The sequence below is a fragment of the Megalobrama amblycephala genome, linkage group LG14 (assembly GCF_018812025.1).
Source record: "Megalobrama amblycephala isolate DHTTF-2021 linkage group LG14, ASM1881202v1, whole genome shotgun sequence".
NCBI classification, from domain to species: Eukaryota; Metazoa; Chordata; class Actinopteri; order Cypriniformes; family Xenocyprididae; genus Megalobrama; species Megalobrama amblycephala.
This window is the reverse complement of record NC_063057.1, coordinates 30,091,688-30,112,508: the sequence shown is the minus strand read 5'-3', so window position 1 is coordinate 30,112,508 and position 20,821 is coordinate 30,091,688. Positions and strand designations below refer to the sequence as shown.

General features: G+C 42.3%; 1 protein-coding gene across 6 annotated transcripts; it reads right to left on the bottom strand.

Moving 5' to 3' along the window:
- Window positions 1-8,772: 8,772 nt before the first annotated feature.
- On the bottom strand, window positions 8,773-20,644 carry LOC125245126. Of its 6 annotated transcripts, XR_007179437.1 has the most exons (11): window positions 19,836-20,626; window positions 19,594-19,715; window positions 19,446-19,497; window positions 19,084-19,156; window positions 18,828-18,895; window positions 18,470-18,570; window positions 14,210-15,130; window positions 13,832-13,940; window positions 12,640-12,664; window positions 12,192-12,274; window positions 8,778-11,217 (listed from the first exon to the last, which is right to left on the bottom strand). XR_007179437.1 is itself a non-coding variant. In XM_048155597.1 (10 exons), exons 8-10 carry the CDS (start codon window positions 13,907-13,909, stop codon window positions 11,172-11,174), a joined length of 1,206 nt encoding a protein of 401 aa, XP_048011554.1. In that variant the 5' UTR covers window positions 13,910-13,940; window positions 14,210-15,130; window positions 18,470-18,570; window positions 18,828-18,895; window positions 19,084-19,156; window positions 19,446-19,497; window positions 19,594-19,715; window positions 19,836-20,638; the 3' UTR covers window positions 8,773-11,171. The 6 variants fall into 6 exon arrangements, 4 of the variants coding, with proteins under 4 accessions (XP_048011554.1, XP_048011557.1, XP_048011555.1 ...); XM_048155597.1 differs by having other exon boundaries at window positions 8,773-12,274; window positions 19,836-20,638; XR_007179438.1 differs by lacking the exon at window positions 12,640-12,664.
- Between the last annotated feature and the right edge of the window lie 177 nt (window positions 20,645-20,821).

Sequence of the window (20,821 nt, the reverse complement as noted above, 5' to 3'; positions counted from 1 at the left end):
GAGCAACAAAATCTGATTGGTCACAGACCAAGTTGAAGAGATATTTGAATTCTGAAGTCTCAAGTTTAACCACTCAACATACTTGTTTCCAGCCCCTACTTCATTGTACCCTAGAAGGGCGGAGGGCTATGGCCAATCCTGGATCTGTCCTGAATCAGTCCCTTCACAGGCTGCCATTCAAGATATTTACACAGAGGCGCATTTTTGAATGCATCCGTCCCCAGGATTGGTTTGCAGCGATCGATCTGAAGGACACGTACTTTCATGTGTCAATTGTGCCTCGCCACAGACCCTTTCTACGGTTTGCGTTCGAGGGTCAAGCATATCAGTACAAAGTCCTGCCCTTCGGACTGGCCCTGTCGCCCCGCGTCTTCACGAAGGTTGCGGCCATTGTTCCACTCAAGGAACAGAGCGTTTGCATTCTCAACTACCTCGACGACTGGCTCATCATGGCCAGCTCGCGAGAGCAGTTGTGTGAACACAGAGACATGGTGTTAGCCATGGTCTACGCTGCCGCCGGATGTCGCAACTTGCCCGCCATCTCTTGTTATGAAGTCAGAAGCATCTGAGGTCGCTTCGTGCCATTCATGTCCCAGGCAGCTGACGAGCTCTCACTGCAGCCTCCGCTTGCGGGCGAATGGAGACTCCATCCCCAGGCGGTCCAGCTGATCTGGCAGCAGTTCAGCGAGGCTCAGATAGATTTGTTCGCATCCCCAGAGACTGCCCACTGCCAGTGGTTCTTTTCCCTGACCGGCGGCACGCTCGGCACGGATGCCCTGGCACACAATCTCAATCTCCCACAAGCGGTCGTAGACACCATCACTTCCGCTAGAGCTCCTTCCACGAGGAGCCTCCTAGTGGAACCTGTTCGATGAATGGTGCTCCTTTTACTGAGAGGACCCCCTGATCATGCTCGGTCAGATCTGTGCTTTCCTTCCTGCAAGAGGGCCTGGAGCAAAAGCTGTCTCCCTCCACCCTCAAGTGTATGTTGCCGCTATCACCGCACATCACTATGCAGTTGATGGCAAGTCCTTTGGGAAGCACGATCTGATCGTCAGGTTCCTGAGCGAGGAGACTAAATAATAAAAAAAGCCTCGCCCTTCCTCTATACCCTCTTGGGATCTCTCCCTGGTTCTTACATCTCTCTGGGGTCATCCCTTCGAACCTGTCACGAATACAGCTCCTCTGGTGCATCCTCCGGGCCACCGGAGGGAGCCCTCCCCGGAATACTGATTCGCACCCATCTGGACTCCATCTCCCATCAGCCCGCATTCCTGGGACTGATCACATTGCACCTGCGCCATATCACACCACACTATTTAAGACGCACACAGATTCGCGAAGTCTTGATTTGCTTTTAGTAGTCATTTCTGAGCGTTTATTTTGTGGACTGATATCTCGTTACGACTTGGACTGTTTATCTCTGCTGAACCCTTGCTGCATACCCTGAACTGTGCCTGTTTACCGTCTCTGAGCTCTTGCCGCCTGCCTCGATCCCTGCCTGTGACACGACCCAGCATCTAGCCGCCAGCCTCGACCTTCTGCCTGTCCCCGATTACGATATTGTCTTGCTCCTACCTGTGTACATCTATCTCACAATAAAGCTGCAAATGGATCCGCTGCCTCCAGACTCTTCATTACAGAAGACTTCGCCACCAAGTGATCCAGCAGCACTGGCCCAGATATCCACCGAGTTAACCGCTCAAGCCAGCCAGCTCGCCATGCACCATCACCAGCTCTCACGCCTTACCTCGCTCACCGAGGAGTTGTTGAAAACGCTTCAAGGCCTCCGGCTCAATCCTCCCGAATCCCCAGGAATGCAGGCCGCTGCAGCCGCCGCGCCGCCTCAAACCCCTCCGGCCGTCCCGAATCCTCGACTGGCCCTCCCTGAAAAGTTCGACGGGACACCAACTAAATGTAAGGGGTTCCTTTTACAATGTTCTTTATACGTAAACCAACAGCCATCCATGTACCCCACGGATATAAGTCGCATTTCGTTTGTTTGCTCGCTGCTGTCGGGGAAGGCTTTGGATTGGGCCACTGCCATTTGGCGCGGTGACGGATCGGCATTTCCCTCATTCACAAACTTTCTACAGCGGTTCAGAGAAGTGTTTGAGCACACCGAGGGGGGACAGAGCCCGGGTGATCAACTGCTTTCTCTAACTCAGGGCAAAGCCACCGCGGCCGAATACGCACTACAATTTCGCACGCTGGCTGCACAAACCAATTGGGTAGAAGATACCCTGAAACTGTTATTTCGCCGGGGCTTAACAGTGGATTTACAAGCTGAACTGGCATGCAGAGACGAGGGCAGCACACTGAACTCTTTCATCGATCTGGCAATACACATTGACAATCTGCTGCGCACTCGACGACCTGGTCGCGTCCCCGGGGCCAGCAACACAATCCCAGAACCCATGCAGCTCGGCTATACACCTATTCAACCAGAGGAGAGAGAGAGAAGACGTCAGCTGCACCTATGCTTCTACTGCGGTCAACCTGGGCACATCAAAAATAACTGTCCGGTCCGACCACCACTTCCAAGCTCCAGAGCGGTGAGTTCTCTTCCACTCCCCACCTATTCATTCAACTGTCTGAAAATTCCTGCGCAACTCCTTGTTAAAGACCAAAGTATCACTACTTATGCTCTTCTGGACTCAGGGGCGGCGGGTAATTTCATGTCTGCCACTTTCGCCAGAGAACACAACATCCCACTAACTGACTGTCATTCCTCATTAACAGTGGAGGCGCTAGATGGCAAGCCCATCAGAGAGGGGAGAATCACACACGTCACTCTCGAACTCAAATTACGAATCGGCATCCTTCATCAAGAATCCATCTGCTTCTACGTAATTCATGCACCTCAAATTTCCATCATCCTTGGTCTGCCCTGGCTGCGCTCACACAACCCACACGTGTCATGGAAGGAGGGGGAGATACTACATTGGGGAGAACATTGCCGCACACATTGTCTACAATCAGTTTACCCGGTGCCGCTACGGTCCATGGAGGTCAACACTGAGAGACCGAACATTCCCGCTGAATATTCCGACCTCGCAGTAGCCTTTAGCAAGGAAAGATCCACTGAACTCCCTCCTCACAGGCCCGGCGACTGTGCCATCGATCTTCTACCCGGCACAGCACCTCCCAAGGGTCGAATCTTTCCTCTCTCTCAACCAGAAACCACAGCTATGAAAACCTACATTGAGGAGGAGCTAGCCAAGGGATTCATCCGACCGTCCACTTCACCAGCGTCCGCCGGGTTCTTCTTCGTTAAAAAGAAGGACGGGGGTCTGAGGCCTTGCATTGACTACAGGGGTCTGAACGACATCACAGTAAAATTTCGCTATCCGCTTCCTCTGGTACCAGCTGCACTCGAACAGTTAAGACAGGCCAAGTATTTCACCAAGCTAGACCTCCGGTGCGCCTATAATCTCATCCGCATCCGGGAAGGGGATGAATGGAAAACGGCCTTTTCAACAACCACTGGCCACTACGAGACCCTCGTGATGCCGTTCGGCCTGTCCAATAGTCCAGCTGTGTTCCAGTCTTATATCAACGACGTATTCAGAGACATGCTAAACCGATGGGTCGTCGTATATATCGACGACATCTTGATATACTCTAGTTCCCTTGAAGAACACGTCCAGCATGTAAGAACTGTGTTACAGAGACTGATCGAACATCGATTGTATGCCAAGGCCGAAAAGTGCGAGTTTCACCAGACGTCCACAGCGTTCCTGGGGTATGTCATCAGCAGAGATGGGGTAGCTATGGACGACTGCAAAGTAAGGGCGGTGCTGGATTGGCCCAAACCACACACACTCAAAGAACTGCAGCGGTTCCTGGGCTTTGCTAATTTCTACAGGCGATTCATCAGAAACTTCAGTTGTGTAGCCGCACCATTGACGTCCATGACAAAACGCTCGTCCTCCCGCCTGCACTGGTCCCCTGAAGCTGACAGAGCTTTTCAAGAGCTGAAAGACCGGTTCACCTCGGCGCCCATCCTCCGTCACCCTGACCCGGAACGACCGTTCATTGTGGAGGTGGACGCCTCTAACACCGGTATTGGCGCTATTCTATCCCAACGCCAGGGCGATCCTGAGAAAATGTACCCGTGTGCCTTCTTCTCTCGCAAACTATCGTCTGCTGAACGAAATTATGATGTAGGAGATCGAGAACTGCTGGCCATGAAGGCCGCCCTAGAAGAGTGGCGGCATTGGTTGGAGGGAGCGCAACACCCGTTCACCGTGTTCACGGACCACAAAAATCTGGAGTACCTACGTTCAGCCAAAAGACTAAATCCACGCCAAGCTCGATGGGCCATGTTCTTCACTCGATTTGATTTCAAAGTCACATACAGACCCGGGTCCAAGAACACCAAGGCGGACGCTTTGTCTCGACAGACTGAGGCCACCGAATCGTGTAAGGACGAGGAGTACATTATTCCTAAATCGCTCCTCCTTGCCCCCGTCCAATGGGATATTATGACAGAACTGACCCAAGCCAATGAACAAACAGCGCCACCATCCACCTGCCCACTCAACCGTACTTACGTTCCCACTCACCTCCGGGACAAGGTATTACATCAGGTACATGATTCACCCAGCTCAGGGCACCCTGGCATCACAGCCACGCTCAACCTCTTGCAGAATCGTTTCTGGTGGGAGACCATGTCACAGGACGTCACCCAATTCATCCATCACTGCGTCGCCTGTCAAACCTCCAAGTCGCTCCACCAGCGACCTGCTGGACTGCTCCAACCTCTACCCGTTCCTCAACGGCCCTGGTCACACATTGCCATAGATTTTATCACAGACCTGCCTCCCTCTCAAGGCAATACCACTCCTCAAACTACCCACAGCCTTTGAAACTGCTGAGGTACTCTGTAATTACGTGTTTCGACTGTATGGCTTACCCGATGACATTGTGTTCGACAGAGGGCCCCAGTTCACCTCCCGGGTCTGGGCTGCTTTCTTCAAACAGTTAAATGTCAATATCAGTCTTACGTCAGGCTACCACCCAGAATCCAACGGCCAGACCGAACGAATGAATCAGGAGCTCACTCGATTTCTCCGCACCTACTGTCATCACCAACAAGCAGACTGGAGTCGTTATCTCATGTGGGCAGAATACGCGCAGAATTCCTTGCAAAAACCCGCCACCGGCATCACTCCGTTCCAGTGTGTCCTGGGGTATCAACCACCCTTGTTTCCATGGTCAGGTGAGCCCTCAGAGTTACCAGCAGTCAGCACATGGATGCAAAGAAGTGAGGAAACTTGGGATGCGGCTCATCAACATCTTCAACGTGCCGTCAGGAGACACGAAACCCAGGCCAACCGACGGCGTCGACCCCAACCTCGGTATGCTGTGGGCCAGTGGGTATGGTTATCCACCCGAGATCTCCGGCTGAGACTCCCATGCAGAAAACTCAGTCCCAGGTATGTCGGGCCTTTCCAAATTGTAAAACAAATCACCCCAGTATCCTTTCGTTTAGATTTACCTGTTAATTACCGTGTTTCTCCTACTTTCCATGTCTCGCTGTTGAAACCCTCCGGGGGCCCGCGAGGAGATCCGGAGGAGGCTCAGGACCTACAACCCCCACCGCTGCTGATAGAGGGCGAGGAGGCCTATCGTGTTCGAGAGCTGCTCGATTCAAGGCGCCGGGGCCCGAGGCTACAGTACCTGGTGGACTGGGAGGGGTACGGTCCAGAGGAGCGATCCTGGGTCAATGCGAATGATATTCTGGACCCCAACCTCTTGGAAGAGTTCCATCGGACGCATCCGGAGAGACCGGCCCCACGACCTCGTGGTAGACCCCGGCGTCCGCCTCCTCGCGTCTGGAGCCGCTCGCAGGGTGGGGGCTCTGTCACGAATACAGCTCCTCCGGTGCATCCTCCGGGCCACCGGAGGGAGCCCTCCCCGGAATACTGATTCGCACCCATCTGGACTCCATCTCCCATCAGCCCGCATTCCTGGGACTGATCACATTGCACCTGCGCCATATCACACCACACTATTTAAGACGCACACACACACACAGCTTCGCGAAGTCTTGATTTGCTTTTAGTAGTCATTTCTGAGCGTTTATTTTGTGGACTGATATCTCGTTACGACTTGGACTGTTTATCTCTGCTGAACCCTTGCTGCATACCCTGAACTGTGCCTGTTTACCGTCTCTGAGCTCTTGCCGCCTGCCTCGATCCCTGCCTGTGACACGACCCAGCATCTAGCCGCCAGCCTCGACCTTCTGCCTGTCCCCGATTACGATATTGTCTTGCTCCTACCTGTGTACATCTATCTCACAATAAAGCTGCAAATGGATCCGCTGCCTCCAGACTCTTCATTACAGAACCTTTGCAATCAGTTAAGTTAAAAGTACTGTCCCTTAAGACTGTCCTCCTGGTTGCATTGGCTTCGCTCAAGAGGGTAGGGAACCTGCACGCATTTTTGGTCGACAAATCGTGCCTGGAATTCGGGCCCGGTGACTCTCATGTCATCCTGAGACCCCGGCCCGGATATGTGCCCAAGGTTCCTACCACTCCCTTCAGAGATCAGGTAGTGAACCTGCAAGCGCTGCATTCAGAGGAGGCAGACCCAGCCCTAGCTCTGCTCTGTCCCGTCCGCACTCTGCGTGTGTACATGGACAGAATGCAAGGCTTCAGACTAGGGCTGTGACGGTAGGCATGACAACCGCGCCACCGCGGTGGTGAAGTTGGCACCGTGGTCGTGGAGTGTCACCGGTGGTAGTGTGACATTTATATATATATATATATATATATATATATATATATATATATATATATATATATATATAAAAAAAATATTTTCCGTCATTGATGGATTTTTTTTTAGCAGTGACGGAAAAAATCTGTAGCCCATCCATCATTTTGACAGATTAGTTAGCTTGTAACTGTAATTCCTACCCCTGTCCAGTGGGTGGTGTGTGCGCTCCAGTGTGGCAGCAGAGCGCGAGTTCAGTCTCTCCAGAATAAAATGAAAACAGACGAGTACCCTAGTTTAAGTCAATTTTGTTACAATAAAATTACTTATGCTTACTTACATAATTAAGTTTTGTTATTTTCTTGCTGACTATAAGTTTATGGTCAGCGAATGGCTTTTCTGTTACATGATATTGTTTGCAACACTGATTGAACTGACACGATACAGATTTCGGTAAGCTAGTATCTTTCAACATATTTTTTTCTTTTCATTCAAGTTTTTTTCGTTCTGTACAGTAGTAAAAGGGAAAGGATGATCGCATTCACTCACAATCCGTGACAAGTGTTCAAGATGAATACTGAAAAGTGACGCAGTTTTTGATCAACTTTCTTTTCATAATATAAATAAATTCAAAGCTAGGCCTATTTGCTTATCCTGTAAGTTTGTGAATAAAAATGAAAATGTAGACAAAATCAGAAGCTATGACTTATAAAAATTCAAATGACGGGTAAATATTGATTATGATGGATTTTTTTCGATCCTGTCCATCAAAATGACAGCGAAATGCAAGTTTAATGCAATCTCTAATAATAAAACCAAACCCCGCCCCCCCTTTGGACCCCACCAACACTGGCGGTTGTTGGTGATTTACCACCACGGTAGTAAAAATTTGCCACCGTCACAGCCCTATTCAGGACCTCAGATCAGCTCTTTGTCTGTTACGGAAGCCTGCAGAAGGGAAAGGCTGTCTCCAAGCAGAGGATGTCCCACTGGATTGTGGATGCCATTGCCCTGGCGTATGAATCCCAGGGCGTGCCTTGCCCGCTTGGGTTGAGAGCCCACTCCACCAGAGGAGTGGCCTCTTTCTGGGCGCTGGCTCACGGCGCCTCGCTGACAGATATCTGTAGAGCTGCGGGCTGGGCGACACCTAACACATTCGCTAGATTCTATAGCCTACGTGTAGAACCGGTATCTTCCCGTGTTCTTGCTTCCACCAGCCGGTAGACGCGTTGAACCTGCTCTAAGTGTCGGCTTGCAATGCCACTGCCGCCCCTTGGGCCGGATACGTGCATCCTTTTACTCCAGTCGAATTCCCCGCTTGGTGTTCCCCCTTCGGCTCGGACATTGCGGAGTGTCTGATGCCAGGCCAATGTCCGTCACCGGCATTAATGTTGGCTAGGTTCCATATGTTGCGATCCCTCTATGTGAGCGGTCCCATATGTGTATTTGTTCACGGTCAAACTCCCTACAGTGAGCCTGTGTCTTTTCCTTAGCAGAGCCAGCTCTGCTGTCACCTGTCAGATGAGACGTACGTCCCGTCGCCACAGTTTCTGTACCCTCGCTGCAGTGCGGACACCAGTTGTCTCCTCAGCGAAAAACAGAGTGCGATTGCATCTGCTTCCTATTTATATACATGTGATGGAGGCGGTGCACATTATGCAAATATCGCACGCCAATTCCATTGGTTTGTTTTAGTTCACTCGAAGCTGATAGGGCTCTCTGGCAATATCCCAATACTTCGGGCACTACTGACGTACGTCTCCGTTCCCTCCTTCAGGGAACGAGGGTTACATACGTAACCGAGACGTTTTCCATCATCTTCTGCATATTTGAACCCTTTCCAGCAGTGACTGAATGATTTTGAGATCCATCTTTTCACACTGAGGACAACTGAGGGACTCAAACACAACTATTAAAAAAGGTTCAAACATTCACTGATGCTCCAGAAGGAAACACGATGCATTAAGAGTCGGGAGGTGAAAACTTTTTGAATTTGAAGATCAAGGTTGTCATGACAGAATACAGGAAGCAATAGCAAGTTAACACGTTTAATGATAATATGAATGTGGAGAGTCACTGAACAGAGAATCACGGGTGGTGCAGGGACTGAGATGGTCAGCGTGGAAACAGAGTGAGCTGGTGAGACACAGTGCGCTGGTGATGAAGACGGCTGAATCCAGACGTAGAACGAAATCCACGAAGACACCGAACAGGAACAGGAAGCACAAGACTGGAACTCCGAACAGGATCGGGATGGCCCAGAGGAAAAGAAAATCTGAAAAGAGATCTCCAAAATGTTTCATTTATTTCTCCTAGACAACTTTGAGATCCATATGACACCAAACTGAGACAAAGGTTTATTTCTCCTGTGTCTCAGGCTTTTCTCTGGAGCAATAAGATGCACTAAATCTCAATTTAGTCTCCTTTTAAGTTTCAGAATAGATCTCAACAAGCTCTAATATAATGCTCAGAGTTTCTCAACTTCTGTGTCTCTTTGTGATCTCAGACAGAGTTCTCTCCATGAACTCAATATACTCTTATCCCAGCTTCAATTCATGCATCTCATGTTTAACTCAGATAGAGCAAAGGAAGAGATTTCCACAAGTGCTCATTGAATTCTAAGACTTGGATCATTGTCTTGGTTGTTTCATATGATATCTTAATCCACATGATTTTTTAAATATAATGTATTACTGTATGAATAAATTAATTGTAAATCTTTTATTTTAGGCTGCAAAGACCCTCTTCTTTTATATTATTTTCTATAAATGATTTGAAATATTTCACTGCATGTAATTCAGTAAAATAATTTTATTAACCACACAAAACACATTGCAAAATTAAAAACAGTAATTTATTGGTAACTTGAGAGCAAAGAAATTACAATTTCAACATTTCAGATGTATCAAAGTTTAACTGCCAAAAACTCATATCATTAATAATTTTAATGTTGTATATTCAGATGTATGCATCTTCTCATGTTAGCCCCAAAGTGACCTTTTTGTATGACAATAGATTTGCCCATATAAAACAGTTGAGATGGCATCACAGTATAAACTATTTGTCCATCAACATATTTTACATTTTCAGTAGGGATTTTCAACTAGTTAAATCATGGGCCCTTTTGTTCAAAATAAGATCATATCTTTGACTTTATAATATCTTTAGTCCCTTTCAAGTTTGTTAGGGAAATGTGCAGCAAACACAATACCAGGCATCAAGGACAAATCAATGAACATCAACTTTGCCAAAATACTTTCAAGTCCTACCACTGTCTTTCTCACAGGAACTGCCAGGAGGCTAACAATATGGAAACACGTTCCACCTGTCAAAGTATCTTGTAGAAGATTTACGCTTGCAACTGCAAATTCATTCAAAAACGCAAGTTTTATCTCATTCTGACCTTCATTGGGTTCTTTGTAGGAACACAATAATTTAATCTGTCCATATTTGATCTGCGCACCATCACAAAATAACACTGTGTAATTGTTTCGTCTTTTGGCTTTGACATACTGCTGGGAAGTGTAAATTATTTTCCCTATTTGAGCTCTGTTATATGCCTTGACGACAATACTATGTAAAGCCTTACCAAGAAACTGTTCCAGAAGAAAAATATCATCAGTTTAAAGACATCTATTGAATGATGCCCCTAACATGGCCACAATATTGACAACATTACTTGGTTGATAACTATTGCTATTTGTCATTCTGGCCAAAAACTCAGTAGTTACTATGTTCAGCTTTATGTTTTGTGTGATGCTAGGGAGATATTGTATAGTCTTTACAGCATTTACCATTTGGGCAGGTATATTCTGGGTTCCATGTATAAGACGGAGCAAGTACCCATTTTTGTCTTCAAAGTGAAAGCAAGAGTGTGTCCACAGAGGTCCAAGAGCTCTTACACTATCAGCTAAATGGACAAGTAAGTGCAAATTGGCTGTCATGTATCACTCACCATAGAGTCCACTCATTTGAGAACAGAAATTCCAGAGTAGTTTCTCAGCATGATCTATTTGAGCAGGGGTTATTGACTCCATCAGAAGAATAAAGATTGCTTCACTAAGGAGCAGGAAATGGTTGTAGTCCTGCAAGAATGCCCCGGAATACAACTGGCCCGAAAAACTGCAAAATGGACCGATACTCAGATGCTTTAAAGAACATCCTGTGAGAAGACACAGAACGAGGGAATCGAATCATAAATGGTGGCCTTATTTCTTCCAGACGTTTGTCAACTTCTTTGATTGATCTGACCATACTGAATGCACATCGAGAGAACTCTGTGGAAAACCACAAAAACATCAATAGACGTATTACTCCCAGTAGTACAGAATGCATGTAGTCTATACCTGTGCCCAAGACCAAATCATAGCTTGTTAGTCTGCTGAGAAACGTAGGTCCCTTCACCCCACGAACAATGCTGTTGGAATCATAGGCCATCTTAGCATAATCTACAAACCCCTTGTGAGTATGAGGCGGGCCTTTTGGATCTGTCTTCTGGAAAGGAAAGGCATGGACATGACAAGGAATGTCAACATTGACGGCTTTGAATCCCCAAACCAAACACCTGCAAATATCATGTTTTCTCGTTTTGTGCGTTCAACAAAATTTAACTCGTTTATGACACAATAAAAAGGCCAAACAGAAAACTTTGAAGACTTAAAAATAGGTATACCGTCTGTGTTCCACATTAACGAAATGTTTCTGGAATCACTGAGAGGCCCATTGCAAGTAGTTAATTTCTGATAGGTTTTTCCGTCATATATTTCTTCAATACTGTCATGACATTTTTTATGTCTATTAAACCTAAACTTAAGTTTTTCTTCAAAACCTTCCTGAGCAAACAATCTCTTCAGTTGTGCTTCAATGGGAACCTCAATAAAATAGGAGGTTGACCCCTCCATCAACACATTGGCTTCACAGGTTTTACACTGGGTGTCTATACTCTCAACAATCATGAAGCATGAGCTACAATATGTGTGCAAAAGCAGAGAGGAGGGATCATCAAAAAACTGTTTAAATTTGTGTAAATTTTTAAGACACTCAGTCTGTGTATCAGAGGGGCAGTGCAGAGATATTAATGTAAGCAAATCACTGAGAGCTTTTCCTGTTATTTTGTGTCTGTTTGCAAAAGTCATTATGAGGAGAAGACTCTCTGCAACAGAAATTGGTGCATTTCTGTACAGTGGATGATCTACAGTGTTTGTAGAGCTTTCGAGTTCTGTTCCCTCCTCTAGGTTAAGCTCAAAACTGTCTTCAAATGATAGGTCATCATCAATTGAAAAGTCTTCATCAAATAACGCATTGTCATCTAAAGTCCCTTCTTCAACAAATTCAGGTAGGTGCTCAGGAAATGTTTCCATGTAAATAGGCTGTTCAGGCTCTGATTCAACATTAAGACCAGAGTGATGCATCTCACTTGTGTGTCCATAGCATTGGGATGAATGGTTGGCGTAATGGATGTTACACACATTTGTGTTTGAAGAATCTTCCAAATTAGCAGATCTGGTCACTTGCTCGGTGCTGCAATCATCTGACCTCCAGTTTGTTGCTTCTAGAAAAAAAAAACAATTGATTAATTTGCTTTTACTTGATTGGTGAATTTATGGCTTACTAGTCTCAACATGTTTATTTTTCATTATACTTATGCTAAACACATTACTAATTACTAGACTATTAAAGTGTTATAATAATCACCTGAGCTGTCAGTAAACCTTGACAACCCAAGTGAGGTTTGAAGGTCTCACTTCAGTAACAGTGTTTTATTGGACACATTAACTTTTATTTGAATTAACGCTCCAGTCGATCAAAATTTAAAGCTTTGCAACATGCGATTTCCACAGAATAAATAAACTACATGCCATCTTGGAGACTGAAGGAAATGGAGTTAGTTGTTTTACATTTTTGCACATGTTTTACCTCTATTTTCCTGTCCTTGTGTGTCCTGCAGAAAACCGAGAATGATAATACATTAAGCATATTTAACACTCACATGCAAATTTATAAGACATACCTAGGTTACAACAATGCAGTATATACTGTAGGAAATCCTGCTATAAATTCTCCCCTCATGGGGATTAAAATATTAACATTTTATTGGATCTGTTTAAAAGAGGTGATTATTTACTTGGATGGCCATTTTTTAAACTGTACTTTGTAGTGCTGTAGAACACTACTACATAGGTCAGACATGTTCTTAATATTTTGCTAATTCCACATATAAAGGTGATCTTAACAGACTTGTCATTTCAAACAAATATTTTATTGTTATATAAAATTATTGAGGAACATTGTCAGAACCAATGGAGCTGATGAAATGTAGCTGAGTAAAGAACATAGCAGCTAAATTTTTTTTTTTTTTTTTTTTATAAATTACCTGAAAGACACACTTCAGTAAAAGGGAAGTTGTTAAAATATGACTTTGGTAAAAGCTAATTACCCACATGAAAAAGACTTTAGTAGAAGATGAAAGTATATGATATCACAGTAAATGTACTTCAGTTTCAAAAGTGTAAGTAAATTACATAATATTTACATGTATGCGTTGGTTGATTATGTCCTGGCCAATTATCAGATTTGTTATTGACCTGAATCAGTTAAGTCATTCATGTAAATTAATCGGAAAATGTGCTGTTTTGACTCTGAAGTTTAATGTAATCTGTAAAGCAAATGGAAACTATACCGGTAGTTATCAGATAAATGTAGTGTAGTAAACATTAAAATATTATTGGTAGCACTTTATTTTACAGTCCTGTTCTCCATGTACATACTATGTACTTATTATAGTAATTACAATAACTATGTAATAATTAGGTACTAACCCTGAACCTACCCATAAACCTAACCCTACCCCATGTAGTTACTTTGTATTACCAGAACTTTCTTAGATAAATACACTGTAAGTACACTATAAGTACATGTAAGTACACGTACTGTAAAATAAAGTGCAACCATATTATTTTTCCCTAAAATGTAGTGGAGTGGAAATATCAAGTGGCAAGTTAAGTACCAACACCTCAAATGGTACGTAAATACAGAACTTGGGTGAATGTGCTTATAATCAATCACTGCAGATGACAATATAAAAACAATAAAATGTAAATTTCCCAACCTTTCTTCTGTATCTTTTGCAAGTATTTTGCTGGCTCTTCACCTTTCTCCTCCAGCGTGAGTTGCACTTCTGCGCCATTCTATTTTTTTAAAAATATATGTAGCTCCAACTGTATCATACACAGACACACACACACACACACACACAAATATAGAAGATGCTCTTCTTTGATGATGGTGGTATAGACAGTGCAGTCTAATACACAGTGTTAAATAGTGTTACACTTAATGAAATAATAATAAAACTTGATTTTTTTTATGTAAAAACAAAAAATCAAGTACTAAAAGATAATGTGTTGTACATTTACAAAGCTCACAAAAACCTTAAATTACAAAGAAAACACAAGTAAGTTTATTCTATTATTAAAAAGTCACTCACCGCTTATAGATGCTGCACCGCCACCTTTGTTTTTTTTTTTAGCTTCAGTTGGCGCAAAAACACTGTGAACCTTGAACCTTGTAGATGATGCAGCCCCGACGTCAGCATTAGAAGAGAGCGCCATCAGTCACAAATGCTGCATCCTCATTGGTTAATTCACAGTGGAGGGGCGCTGCTGAATCAACGAGGTTAAGGCGCGCGTTAGTTCCCAGCAAACAAAATTATGTTCTGAGAACGTTTTCCAAACGTTCTCTTTTGGTTGTGGGAACGTTATTTGAAATGTTCTAAAAACGTGGAAATGTCCAGTTTGCTTAACGTTGCTGGAACGTTATCTTAAGGTTAGCATAACGTTCCTGCAACGTTCTTTCCACCTAAATTTTACCACCAATACAACGTTCAAAGAACGTTGATTTGTAACGTTCCAAGAACGTTGATTTATAACGTTCCTGCAACGTTGATTTGTAACGTTACAAGAACGTTTATTTGTAACGTTACAAGAACGTTAAAATGTCCAGTTTTTTTAACGTTAGCAAAACGTTATTTTAAGGTTAGCATAACATTCCTGCAACGTTCTCACCACCTAAATTTTATTATCAATACAACGTTCAAAGAACGTTGATTTGTAACATCCAAGAACATTAAAATGTCCACTTTCTTTAATGTTAAAATGTTATGTTAAGGTTAGAATAATGTCCCTGAACCATCCTTTCAACGTTATTTTTTTATTAACACAAGATACAGCCATTCCAAGAACACAATGTTAATTACAAAAGGTAATTATATAACTGCACACTTAAAAAAACTCATTCATATATAAATTAAGCTTAATCAGTAAGAATGTTTGTGTGGGGTGTCTGAGGGGTGGGGTTGGGTTTGCCAAACTAGCAGGTCCAGTCTCTTCATGCGCTCTTCATGCTCCATCTGTAAAGTGAACAGACAGACTGATGTTACTAATGGTTATTTATTATTTCAAAAGCATTTAATAATAACATTCATTCCTTCACTTTATTTATAGAGCACTTTACAACTGCACCTGCAGACCAAAGTGCTGTACAATCAAGAAACACCATTAAAACAACACGCAACTTAAAACAACACACATCCTACTAAACAAAGACTAGCCCACCCTCTAAAGACAGTGTGTAACAGTGTGGCTACTCCATAAAAGTTAACCCTTAAGTTATTTAGGGTACTTAAAGGTGGTAAAGAGGATGTTTTGTTTTATACATTTTTGCAATATTACTTGAAACTGTCTTTACTAAGTGATAAAAGACTATTTATTAGGTGCACTGAAAGGAATAATATTAATATACATCATCTGTGCACGAGGTAGGGCCTTAAAAACATCAGCCAATCGTTTACGCGATCATCACGTAAACGATTGGCCCTCTGGCTTGTCAATCACTGCCATTGTGAGAGACGTGCGCGGATTGGCCCTCTGGCTTGTCAATCACTGCCATGACGTTCCTTGTGAGAGACGCGCGGCTGCGCGCTCTAGTAACTTTCCACACTCTACATGTGCCTCATGTAATGTTTTTGTCAGGAGACAGGAGTAACAACTGCAGATTATGAGTTACCTGCGGTGAGTCCGACATAATGAATCCACTAAGTGTGTGCGCGGCTTAACGATTGTAAGGCCGATTATGAATGTAAATTGATACTTATGACTGATCGCGCTCAAACGCGTCCAGTCAGAGCCAGTTGCGTTCAGTCTGCGATTACAGTCGGTGTTCAAAATTCCATGTGAAAGTATATAAATCTGCTTCAGGAGCAGGAAACTATCGCTGTATGTTGAGCACAGTCAATGTTTTAGCTAGTCGTAAAATGTGTGCCCGGCTTAATAACACAGCGAATGCCGGTGGTAAACAAACACTCGTGCACGAGTTTTGGGAGGCGTTCACTTGAAAGGAGGGGGATTGTTCTTCCGCATGCGCTCATTTCAAAAACTCAGTCGACAAAAACATCCTCTGTACCACCTTTAAGTACTATAAATATGAAATAACACAATATTCAAAGGTAGTTTCCAAATGTTATACAATGTAAAAGTTCATAACATTCATAACATATCATTTGCATTTATATCACTAATCACTATTTTGTGCAATCTAAGGGAAAATAGTAAAGTGACTGCAGGATTCTTTATGTGTATAGGTTTTTAAGGTTCACAGTATAGCAGTTTTTAATTTCTAAACTATTTAACAACTAGTGCATAGTCCAGTTCATGAATGAATGTCTGTTTGTTTTTTATTTAATACTGTAAAGCTCCTTGCTTTAAAGCAGTAATGTATAAAGTGCCTTTACTGAAGAGATGAACAGAGCTGGTGCAAACATATCCACATTGCTATGATCAGATGCATTCTTTATGCTGTCATCGCTGTCATTTTTGTTGCGTTTATTTTGTTACTGAGAGGAAAACGTGCAGTACATAACATTACTACATATTCTATCTAAATGCCTTTCAGCAGCGTGGATCGTGTCAGGATATTAAGTGAGCTCTCAGATTCAATTTTAACATGTCATATTTTGCAAACAACTAACTCTTGTCGACCTCCTTAGTGGGTTCTTTATAGTTGAAGCCAAAATGAGTCCACACGTCAGCTGTATATCGCAGGAGTGGAATTATTTTATCATCTTGTGAGCTGGGTTTGCTAATGCTAACGCTATTGATGCGCCTCGTGCTTCTCCGGCTACGCGTCAGTTTACGCTTTGAGATAACACTGCCATCTAGCGGTTGGGTTTTATACAGTCTGTGGTTTAAACACAAAGCCACGAACCTGGGATGTAAATAAATAAATTAATAAATATCGATACAGCGTTTTTGAGAATCGATACAGTATCGCCAAACATAATATCACGATATTCACGTGTATCGATATTTTCTTACACCCCTATTTGTAAACGTCTCTGACAACGTACATGACGAGCTGCTTCTTCTTCGGCTTTTGCCTTGATACTCAACATGACCGCGGACACTGCCTACTAGTGGTCTGCATTCACTTCGACGCGGACAATGACGCAGAAGTATAAATAGGTCCGACGCAGAAGTATAAATCACCTTAAGAAGAACAGCACTTTTACAGTTTCATCCCTCTGCCTAATTTGAGCTTAAATATTGGGACGGTTTAACTTAAAGTAAAAGTGTTTAAAGCTAATATTTAGTTGTAAATCCCTTGCAAGCAATCACAGGAGTGATTCTGTGACCCATAGACATCACCAGACTCTTGTACAGGAAAAACGTTAATGTCAAGCCCTGTATGCATGATAAAATCCAAGGTAACTGACTTGTCCATGGACAGCAATATAATCAACACTTTCAAGGTCCAGAAAGGTAGTGACTGCAGTGGTTCAACCTTAAAGAGTTAGTTCATCCAAAAATGGAAACTCTGTCATTAATTCCTCACCCTCATGCTGTTTCACACCTGTAAGACCTTCGTTGATCTTCTGAAAGCAAATAAAGATATTTTAGTTGAAATCCGATGTCTCCGTGAGGCCTTCATAGGGAGCAATGACATTTCCTCTATCACGATCCATAAAGGTACTAAAAACATATCTAAATCAGTTCATGTGAGTACAGTGGTTTAATATTAATACTATAAAGCAACGAGAATATTTTTGGTGCACCAAAAAAAGCAAAATAACGACTTATTTAGTGATGGCCGATTGCAAAACACTGCTTCAGGAAGTATAAATTAATAAGTGTATCGAATCATGAATCGGATCGTGGGTCAAACCCGCCAAACAGCTGAAATCACGTGACTTTGGCACTCCGAACTGCTGATTCGACACAAAAGATTCATAACGCTCCGATGCTTCCTGAAGCAGTGTTTTGAAATCGGCGATCACTATACAAGTCATTATTTTGTTTTTTTTGCCGCACCAAAAATATTCTTGTTGCTTTATAATATTAATATTGAACCACTGTACTCACATGAACCGATTTAAATATGTTTTTAGTACATTAATGGATCTTGAGAGAGGAAATGTCATTGCTGCCTATGCAGGCCTCACTGAGCCATCGGATTTCAACTAAAATATCTTAATTTGTGTTCTGAAGATTAACGAAGGTCTTACGGGTGTGGAACGACATGAGGATAAGTAATAAATGACAGAATTTTCATTTTTGGATGAACTAACTCTAAGATTTTTCAGATTCTGCAATGTGATGTAAACTTTTGAGCACAAAACTGTATGTGTGTGCGATACAGTCAGTACAGCAGGCTAACATCAGTGAGATATCAATAGGGGTCTATCATCCTCTACCATGTCCTTTTCTCATCTGGTGGAAACTGTCACTTGTGGTTCAAAGGGTTCCCATCGCCGCAGTCCTTCAGATGACTGGTTGGAGCTGGGAATGGAGGATCCTGTGACCAAACAAATAAAATAAAAACATTTTCTTTAAATACATTACAGTTCTCACTGTTTAAGCACAGGTTACAACATGACATGTCATAGTACAGTTTAATGATAATACAAAACAATTTTGTTAGACAGCAATAATAATGGAAAAAATAAAAACAAGTAAAAGTGCTTTCTTGTCCTTTCAGTAGCTGAATAAAATACAAGATAACTTGTGTAACTGAATTGTATTCAAACAAAAGATTTTCAGTGTGCAAGTTACCTGATTGATGACCGTGTTCTTTGAAGAGCAACAGTATTAGAGAAGAATAGCAGCATTTACTACCTGGCCTAAAAACAGTCATATATATATATATATATATATATATATATATATATATATATATTATAATGTCATTTCTCTCTCACTATATATGACAAAGTAAATTGTCGATTTCTACACTTAAACATGAATAACAGGAGTGAAATTTACACTTTAACAAATATGATATATTTTATTGTAAGTGTTGGTAAAACACCTTTTCTGTCCTTGTCTGCCTCGCAAGAATCAAGTCAGCTGCAGCTCTTCCTTCAGTGCTGTATTTGAAGCATCTGTGGACAGTTGAAAGTGTCTGCTGATTTGTCAGAGAAATAAGATAACAACTCAAGCACACTAGCTAGACTAGAATTAATTAATAAACGTGAATATTTTACTAATAGCTAACGTTAACTTCTTATAAATGTGGCAGCTAAGTATCAGTTAGCAGTTTACCAAACTAACGTTAGTTAATTTTATAACATACACACACTCAATTTATATAATCAACGCGTAATCTTACGTTTTGGTAACAACTCTTAAAATTGTTTTATGAATTTACACATCGCTTCGTCTGATATTTACCTCTGAAAATACAGGACGCTGTCAGCGCGCGCAATAACTGAAAGGCAGCGGCCTAGAAAATGCGGTTCACAAAAAAAATTATATAACGAAAAACTTTTGATGTTGTGTAAACATGTTATTTACAATTATTTTCTGGATCCACACTTACCTTCTTATGATGTAAATCCTATGTGTAACGTAAATCTCTTTATGATGAAAATACCGGACCCTGTCAGCGCGCGCAAGATTTGAATGGAGCAGGAGCGGGAACGAACGGCTCGCAACGTCAGGCTAAAAAATAAACAGTTTGGAAAAAAGAATTAAAAAAAAAAAAACATATAACATTGAAATTCTGATGTTATGTTCTGGCATATATGTTATTTAAAATAGTATTATGAATTCATAACATACCATTTACGTTTTCTCAGCCTCAGAAAATAACGGACGCTGTCTGCTGCTGCACGCGCAAGAGAAAAGCTGCAGTGAGGCAGTGGGGGAGGGGAAAGAACAGACTCGAGAGTCAAGACAGTAAACGATTCCAAAAAGATTCGATTCAGTGGCGTCAGGAATTGAGAGTCTGATTCAGCTCAAAATGCGAGTCCTGAAATGTCCGTGCGTGATATATTATGAGAACATAAATACTAATAGCATTATATGGACGTTCTGAGTATGTTGTTCTAAGAACGTTTTCTATCAACATTATGAGAACGTTCATCAAGTATAAATAACGTCCTAAAGATGTTCCAAGAACGTTGTTCCCAGAATGTTTTATAATAACATTATGATAGCATTCAGAAAATACTAATAACGTTATAAGGACGTTCTGAGAATGTTGTTCTAATAACGTTTTCTATCAACATTATGCGAACGTTCATCAAGTACAAATAACGTCCTAAAGATGTTCCAAGAACGTTGTTCCCAAAACGTTTTATAATAACATTATGATAACATTCAGAAAATACTAATAACGTTATAAGGACGTTCTGAGAATGTTGTTCTAATAACGTTTTCTATCAACATTATGCGAACGTTCATCAAGTACAAATAACGTACTAAGGATGTTCCAAGAACGTTGTTCCCAGAACGTTTTATAATAACATTATAATAACATTCAGAAAATACTAATAACGTTATAAGGACGTTCTGAGAATGTTGTTCTAATAACGTTTTCTATCAACATTATGCTAACGTTCATCAAGTACAAATAACGTACTAAGGATGTTCCAAGAACGTTGTTCCCAGAATGTTTTATAATAACATTATGATAACATTCAGAAAATACTAATAACGTTATAAGGACGTTCTGAGAATGTTGTTCTAATAACGTTTTCTATCAACATTATGCGAACATTCATCAAGTACAAATAACGTTCTAAAGATGTTCCAAGAACGTTGTT

Excerpts from the sequence above, each read along its gene's own strand:
- LOC125245126 (XM_048155601.1), bottom strand. The coding sequence starts at position 13,909 with ATGGCGCAGAAGTGCAACTCACGCTGGAGGAGAAAGGTGAAGAGCCAG. Across the intron at positions 12,665-13,831 it reads GCAAAAGATACAGAAGAAAG|GACACACAAGGACAGGAAAA; the intron begins GTTGGGAAATTT and ends GGTTTTCTGCAG. Across the intron at positions 12,275-12,639 it reads ACAAGGACAGGAAAATAGAG|AAGCAACAAACTGGAGGTCA; the intron begins GTAAAACATGTG and ends TTTTTTTTCTAG.